An 8,834-nucleotide genomic window follows, 5' to 3' on the forward strand; every position below is an offset into this window, starting at 1 on the left:
TTATCACACTAACTGGTGATCTAAAGTTGAAATGCAACAATGTTTCTGTGTGTGTGTGTGTGTGTGTGTGTGTGTGTGTGTGTGTGTGTGTGTGTGTGTGTGTGTGTGTGTGTGTGTGTGTGAGAGAGTTAGTGACTACTAACTCAGCAATCAGTGTTCCAGTAGTTCTCTGATGTAACTCTTCCCCCGTTACATTAACGATCCCAACATCCATTTTCAGACTTGCTCTTTATGTCACTAAATGTGATTTAATCAGTGGAGTCCTATTAGTTTTGGCCCTTTTATTTGTGTCTTCCATTGTTTTATTCTGTAAAGACAAAAAGTGGCAGCCCCAGTTTGCAGCCCCGCCACTTGGTTTGTTATAAAGCTGAGGGATGGGGATTTAGCCAGCTGGGTTCTCCGTCCATCGCACAGACAGGAAGAAAGAACTCTCAGGGAACAAGAAAAGTGGAGGTGTATGTTTTGTGGTTACTCAAACTACTCATGGTGTGATTGTGGTAAAGTACAGGAACTCAAGTCCATTTGTTCTCCTGATCTGGAATACCTCACCATCAAATGCCGATCGCATTACCTCCCGAGATAATCTTCTTCTGTCATTGTCACGGCCGTATATTTCCCCCCGAAGCCGACCCTACGACGGCTTTATAGGAACTATGCATATCCTCGGCCCAATTTATTGTGGCTGGGGACTATAATAAATTACATCTGAGGAAAACACTACCAAAGTTTTATCAACACATCTCCTGTGCTACTCGCGGATCGAGCTCTCCCCCTTCGACAAGGCACTCCCCCGCCCTACCTTTTGGCAAATCAGGTCATGCCTCCTCTTCTATAGGTAGAAACTTAAACGGGAAGTACCCATGGTAACGACTCTTGAACGTTGGTCTGACCAATCGGAATCTATGCTTCAAGACTAGGAAATGTTCTGCATTGCCTCTGAGAACAATATTGACGTATACACTGACTAGGTGACTGAGTTCATCAGGAAGTGCATAGAGGATGTTGTTCCCACTGTGATGATTAGAACTTATCCAAACCAAAAACCGCGGATAGATGGCAAAACTGAAAGCGCAGACCACAACATTAAACCACGGCAAGGCGACTGGGAACATGGACAAACAGAACAGCTATGCCCTCCGTAAGGTAATCAAAGAGGCAAGATGACAGTACAGGGACAAAGTAGAGTCCCAATTCAACGGCTCAGACATGAGACGTATGTGGCAGGGACTCCAGACAATCTCGGATTATAAAGGGAAAGCCAGCCACGTTGCGGACACCGACGCCACGCTCCCGGACAAGATAAACACCTTCTTCGCCCTGTTTGAGCAAAACACATAGACACCGTCGTGGGCCAACGGCACTCATGAAGACTGTGAGCTCTCGTTCTCCGTGGCTGACGTGAGTAAGACATTTAAGCGTGTTAACTGTCACAAGGCTGCCGGCCAAGGCGACATACGAAGCCGCGTCCTCAGAGCATCTGCAGACCAGCTGCCCGAAGTGTTAACGGACATATTGAATCTCTCGCTATCCCAGTTTGTTGTCCCCACTTGCTTCAAGATGTCCACCGTTGTTCCTGTACCCAAGAAAGCAAAGGTAACTGAACTAAATCACTAAATTGCCCCGTAGCACTCACTTCTGTAATAATAAAGTGCTTTGAGATGCTAGTTAAGGATCATTTCACCTCCACCTTACCCGACACCCTTGACCAACTACAATTTTCATATCGCCCCAACAGATCCACGGATGATTATTCAAATAGACAAAAGCCTTCTATACCAATCCGAACTTATCTCTCGGCATGTCCAGCCCACTCATTATCTCAGCCAATCATGGCTAGTGGGAAGGTTGCTGTGTTTTTCTGTGCTGTCTTTTTACGTTCAAACCGCTCTCCTGTGAAGTTGTGACTTGTGACATGCGCCTAGTTTCCTGAATCGGGTCACATACCTTATAACATAAATAATCTTATAACCAAAGAATAGTTTAAACCTACCGTTGAGAAATAAAAAGGATTTGCACATGAAATACGGTGAAGGTTATCTGCAACTTAACTGTCCATTTTAAACTCTCTACTCACCTGCATGTGTTTGTGGATAATGTCTCTGTCCTTTCTGTGAGGCAGTAGACTCGGTGTGTAGCTATTTAATAGATATTTCTGAAGAGCTGGAGAGAGTTTAATCTCATACACAGCATACTGTATACTTACGTTTCATATCAGCAAAGTCAAGTTTCAATGGTCCTCCCCACCCAATACTACTATGCACTTTGTTATTCCTGGAAAAGTTAACCCCTTTGCCTAAACTCTTTGATGCAAGCTTACTATTGTCTGTAGGGTGTGGATATACTTAATTAGATTCATGTCAAGAGTACATTATTTTGAGGTGAGGTGTCTGTGCGACTGACCACTGTCATATTTCTCTCAATCTCTTTTGTCTTTCAATAACTCATTCACTCACTAATTATTTAACAATGAGTGCCATTCAAGTTATTTAAAGTTCAGACGGACAAACAAGATACCATAACGTGCGATTTAGTTTTTTTGTGAAAATGTATCTTCGATAATTATATACCGTGATGATGAGTAGGGCTGTTATCGTGACCGTATTACCGGCAGTCACGAACCAAGACGGCAGTAAAATTCCACATGACTGTTTAGTCACAGTAATTAGGCTTCTCCAAGCTCTGATGCTGCTGATGGTCATTAGTAGCCTACCAAACGTGCTAACTGTCTGGTACTCAGCACTCTATTGTCCCTCTAATGCAAATGTAATGCAAATGTTATCGGAAATCTAATCAAACTCTTCATGAGAGCCCATGAGCTCATGTTGCGCAACATTTCTATAGGCTATGCAATTGCCTGAGAAAACAGAGCGATGGCCTCTATTAGAAACAGAAGGATCCCATCAGCTTTCTATAGGCTAGGCCTACTATATTTATTTCTAAACATTCCTAATATTAAGCACATTGCTTCTCTTTACAACAGGAGTATACCTTCTGGGGCTTCTCTCTCAGGGAGAGGAGGACACTTCTCCAGGTTTGGCAGGACATTGGTTTGGGCTGCTGGTAGCTTTCACTGGACTGACTTCCTGAACTGAACGGCGATCTCAGGAATCAAAGCATTAACAAAGAGATCTGGTCTCTTATCAAATATATTTTTACAGATGGGACACTGGTATATGTCACTTCTATCCCAGTACTTCCTGATACAGGCCATGCAGATGTTGTGTCCACATTGAATAGAGACTGGCTCAGTGAACACATCCAGACAGACAGAGCACAGGAACTGCTCTTCAGACACCACTGCTGGGGGACTCCATATCTAGATGGAGAAAAGTCCTGCTTTATCGCCAATGTTTCTTCTTCGTCTGAGTGATCAAAATGCGAGTTTAACATAAAATGTCTCAAACAATTTTTTTCTTTACACTCTTAGTTCTACATCGAACCGTATATAATATTTTACAGCATGCTCTATTGCAGAGATATTGTTAGAATAGTTTATTTTACTGTAAAATCTGTACATTTATTGGTTAATAAATTTTATGCTACACAGAGATAAATAACATACAGTTTTCTAAACTAATCCAATCTGTTAGTAATTTTGGTTGTTCCAGTTTAGATGATTGAGGTAGTCTCATTATTCAATCTTCCCTACCCTGCAGTCATTCTGAATGCAAGTTGCAGGTGATTAACAATTCCACTTGTTGGATTTGCGAACTCTGGCTTGATTCCAATATTGAATTATTGAATCACTTTTCAAGCGAGCATAATGTGACTTGCAGGCCTGACGTGGCCTGTAAACCAGGAAATGATGAATAAACTGTGATAGGGGTATACTGTAGTTAGGCCCTCAAAGAAAGGCCTTATTTAAGTGATAATGCACAAGAAGCCTGTGTTTGGAAGATATAATGGCACGGGTGTTGTTAGGCCTGAGACACACACTGGCTTTGAGGGTTTTATCACTTTTATACAATGGGTTACCAACATATTCAAATAATGATTTACATATTTTCATTAAACGTTTTCATTTATTCATACTATTTAATCTTTCCACAAGATATAGTCCCGACACAAATCTAGGGTTGCTACCCAGCCGGCTGGTCTATCGGTTCGGTTGCCAGAGACGCGACCCAGTCGTTCGTTCTAAATGTTCTATTGCCATACTTGCTGGCAACGTTCTTATCCCTTGCTTGCTAGCTAGACAACTATGGATAACTTCGTCACGTCAAACAGTGCAGCCAGAATAACAACAAAGTAGCTACATTAGCTTTTGTTTAAGGTATTTTCTAGTGACATTTATTTGGATACATCCAAAACAATGAGCTAGTGATGCGTGATTTCACCTGGCATAGAAAATGTGCTCTCTCCTCAGGACACTGTTGTTCAGAGGAGCTAGCCAACAGTACTGCTGGAAAGACTGCAAACTAGCTGCATTTAATTTAGTTCTACCTGTTTTCTACTGACATTTCTTTGTATATATATAGAAAAATTATGCCAGCTGATTCATGATTTCGACTGACTGAGAAAGCTGCCTGCCTGTCTGTCTCCTCCCGACACGTTTGCTGCTATGGAACAGCTGGAGAATGAATTTGAATATTGAAACAATGTTGCAAATGTCGGAGAGACCGACTACATTTTATTCAAATCTCTACTGTTGTAGATGCTTTTTATAGTGGAGATCAAGTTTACAGATGGCCTGGCTGGGCTGATGAGACGGTGGATTGCGCAGTCAGATGGAACAGAGAAAATTGGCTAAATCTATGACGTTAAAATGCCTGTGGTAACTTGTGGAATAGACAACAGCTGGAATACGGTTTTAACCAATCACCATTCAGGATTAGACCCACCCATTGTATAAGATACATGTAATGTATTGTCATAAATAATTTCATTTGAAAAGCTAATAAGGCTTGTGTGTTCCACCCGTTCATACAGGGTTCCAGGAAAAACTCTCCAAAGATAAGAGGATTCTCAATAGAACCCTTCATAGACGGTTCTAGGTAGAAACTTTAGCTGATAAAATGGTTCTTGGTAGAACCCTTCATAGAGGCTTCTAGGTAGAACCATATACAGGGGGTTCTTTGAAGAACCCTTCATAAAGGGTTTTGGATAGAACCTTCTACAAAGGGTTCTACCCAGCACCAAAAGGGTTGCCCAATGGGGACAAACCAAAGAACCCTGTATGGTTCTTCTTAGCACCTGTTTTTTTTGTAGAATCAATCAATTCAGTTGTAGTTTTAGCTTTAGAGTTTCCAGCATTGCATTATGGGCGGATACTAGCCAATCTTGATACAATGTGTTACCATATAGCATTGAAAATAGTCTCCTAACCAAAGGATAAAGAGTTTAAACATACAGTTGAAAAAGTAAAAAGGATTTGCACACGGTAAAAACAAAAAAGTAAAAGAGGTAGTAAACACACTAAAGCTTCCCTTTCAATTTGTCTGTCCATGTTAATGTCTCTACTCACCTGCTTGTTTGTGGATAATATCTCTGTTCTTTCTGGGAGAAAGTAGACACAGTGTATAGGTAGTGAATAGATATTTCTGAAGAGCTGGAGAGAGTTTGGTACCGTACACAATACACTGTATACTTTAGTTTTATTTCGACAAGGTGATGTTGAAATGCCGTGACAATGAGTCTTCAAAACCATAGAAACAGACGTTTACAGACGTTTACAAACACCCCCATATAAAAAAAATGACATCCAATTCAATCATATTTCATAGAATAAGGCTGATGTCATAAATACCCACCACTATTCTAAAGCTCTGGTGCTGTGCTATACTGAATACCAATTATATCACTATTCAACTGAACTTAATTATCCAGACATCCTGAATGTTACTCAGTGTCCATTAAAGCTATTGCGGATCAACAGAGTATATGCATTGTATATATCTAAGTAAAACAAACATATAGTGCTGATATTATCAGAATTAAAACAATGCAACATTAAACATTTCGTCCTCCTAAATGATACCTCCCCTTCCCCCGGCAAATTCAAACTAGACTATGCTGATATTAACAAAACATGTGCCAGTTATAGTGTCACCTTGTGGTCGATATGAATGTTCTTGCATATGTTGGTTCTTGTTGACAGTGTTTTCAACATGTGCACCAAATTTGTTACAATACAACTATCTGTGACTGATTTATGTTTCGGACCACATGAAAGTTTATTGGCCATTACGGCCATGTTGTTTTTAGATACTAGTCTGGAATATGTTGCGTTGAGAGATGTGTGTACATATGTGGCGCATATCAAGTTTCTTGCAGATCGGTCATTCAGTGCCAGAGGAGTAGCGTTTTAAGTGTTTTTCACAAAATTCTAAATGGCATAATATCCATCATGGTGGACCTTATGGATCCCTGCTGCAAATTTGTTCCTTGTGAAGGAGGACCAATGTACTGAATTTCATGATTTTTGGACAAACTGGTTGAGGGGCGTGACCTTTCAAAATGTGCATTTTCAATTGCTTGTTATAGTGCCTCCACCTGGCCAGTCTGTGTCATTTAGAAAATGCCAGATCTCTACAGCAAGACACATCATACAACCAAGTTTCATCAAAAACAGGCCATCCAGTCTGAGATATTGCGTGTGACAAACATACAAACTTGCTATCGGACAGAGACAGAGCCAACGTCTACTCCCCGATTTCATCATGCGGGACAATAATCAGAACAACCTCTGAATTCTCTCTTCCAGACATGAAGTCATACCTTGTTGTGAGCCTCGGAGATATTGGTAATACAGGTAGACTATGTTACATTGCTTCTGCACTCATCATGTCTAACAGACTGACAATGTCATTTATAGGCTTTGGTTTTTCCATTTATATTTAGAGTTTGAACGTTAGCACGTGGGGCGCACTGATTGGCGTCCCCTCGTTACTCAGTATGTGTTACACCTGTGCTGGTTTGTCATCTCATTAGTGGGAAGGTGTTTCACCTGTGCTGGCCCAGGTGATATTGAAGAGTGGCCGGCCCAATGCTCCGTTAAGATCAGATAAAGGAGTGTTCGTTTAGAAGTCAAATAATAATAACAAACATCCGTTAATATACTACAGTGAAATATTCTTCCTAGTGTTTGATGAAAGAGTGAACTCTAATTGAGTTATTAATTTTCCAGGTCAGTTAATTTCAGGTTCAAACTCAGTCTGTGTGATTGACAGGAGAGATGATTAGAGGAGTAGAGTTTTTACCACCATCATTGAGCAAAGGGCTGAAGTATGGATAGAGTTTCTCAGTGAAGATGTAGCCAGTGAAAGAGTAGATATGAGACCTGGCCTCCACATCATAGAATGAGACCTGACCCTCCTCATAATCCACAAACACCCCCACCTTCTGGGGCTTCTCTCTCATGCAGAGGTGGACACGGGTCGCGGCACAAGCTGTGTACTTACTCCCATCCCTCAGGATCACTGCCCAGCGTCCATTATCAGGGCTTAATGCGACAGTCCCCTTTCTGTTGATAGACTCTCTGGCCACTCCTAAATTCCACTCAGTCTTCCCTGTAACAGTGACCTCATAGTAGAATCTCCCTGAGGAGAAGCCTTTCTTACCCAAGACATTAACGGCAGAATCAAACCTCTTTGGGTTATCAGGGAGCTTCTGTTTTTTTTCTCCAGTTCTCACTTCTTTCCCATTCTTAGACAGAATGAGCCAGGGGCTTGCTGTATCAGGGTCCAGAGTCACATCCACTGCATACTGCTGAATCCTCTTCAGCTCATCATCAAACAACCTCTTCATCTCACTCATGACTGTCTCTTCTAGCTGAGACACGGCTCTCCTCACAATCCCCACACACAGATCACTGTCCTTGGTGAGTGGAGGGCTGCACGGGGATGGGAAGCTCTGGAGGAGGTTTAGGTCGTCCTCAGTGTGTGAGAGCTGCTCCAGCTCAGTGCTTCTTCTCTTTAGCTCAGTGGTTTCCTGCTCCAGCTCTTTAATGAGACCTTCAGCCTTCCTCAGTGACTACAGTACATCCAAACAGGTAGAGCACAGGAATTGCTCTTCATACAGGAGACTACTGGAGGTGGGCATATCAAGACAGAGAAAGAAAAGTCAACTGTAAAAAATATATAATCTAGAATCAGTCAACTAAATTGTAGTTTAAGCTTTAGAGTTTCCAACATTGCGTTATGGAGGGATACTAGGCAATTTAGACACGTGTTACCATATAACATAGAAAATAGTACTATAACCAAAGAATAAATACTTTTAATATACTGTTGGAAAATAAAAAGGATTTACACACATCAAACATGGTTGAACTTAATCTTAATTTAACTTAATTTATCTGTCCATCTTTAATCTCTCTACTCACCTGCATGCGTTTGTGGGTAATATCTTTGTATTTTCTGTGAGATAGTAGACTGTGTATTTAATAGATATTTCTGAAGAGCTGGGGAGAGTTTATTCCATACTCAATACACTGTATACTTAAGTTTCATTTCAGCAAAGTGCTGTTGAAATGCTCCTCCCAATCCACTTCAGCAAAGTGCTGTTGAAATGCTCCTCCCCTCTTAACTCATTACATGGCTAAACTCTCTCAGATGCCAGTTTTCCATTGTCTGTAGATTATGCATTTTATAGCATGGATATTTTTTTATTTAGATTAAAGTCAATAATACATCATTTAAGTTAAGGTGCCTGTGTGACTGTCATGTTTCTCTTGATCGTTTTCCTCATTCACTCACTAATTCTTTGCCTTTAGTTTAGTGTTGTGTTGTTATCAGTTCAGAAAGGCAGACAGACAAGGTGCCATAACATGTACATTTATTTTTTAGTCAAAAATTGTCTTTGAGAATGATATACAATGATGAGTCAGAAACCCA

The 8,834-nt window shown here is 40.9% G+C and overlaps 2 protein-coding genes across 2 annotated transcripts in view; one reads left to right on the forward strand and one right to left on the reverse strand.

Moving 5' to 3' along the window:
- Positions 1-8,834, forward strand: part of LOC129844773 (voltage-dependent calcium channel subunit alpha-2/delta-1-like) — a 127,500-nt gene that overhangs the window by 106,948 nt on the left and 11,718 nt on the right. The gene's annotated exons all lie outside the window — the stretch shown is intronic.
- The window catches only part of LOC129844774 (zinc-binding protein A33-like), an 11,629-nt gene continuing 8,372 nt past the window's right edge, over positions 5,578-8,834 (reverse strand). The window contains exon 2 of the mRNA XM_055912880.1: positions 5,578-7,971. Within this exon, the coding sequence (XP_055768855.1) occupies positions 7,150-7,971 (822 nt within the window). The 3' untranslated portion in view covers positions 5,578-7,149. The remainder of the gene's footprint in view (positions 7,972-8,834) is intronic.

The sequence above is a fragment of the Salvelinus fontinalis genome, unplaced genomic scaffold (assembly GCF_029448725.1).
Source record: "Salvelinus fontinalis isolate EN_2023a unplaced genomic scaffold, ASM2944872v1 scaffold_0228, whole genome shotgun sequence".
In the NCBI taxonomy this organism is placed as follows: domain Eukaryota; kingdom Metazoa; phylum Chordata; class Actinopteri; order Salmoniformes; family Salmonidae; genus Salvelinus; species Salvelinus fontinalis.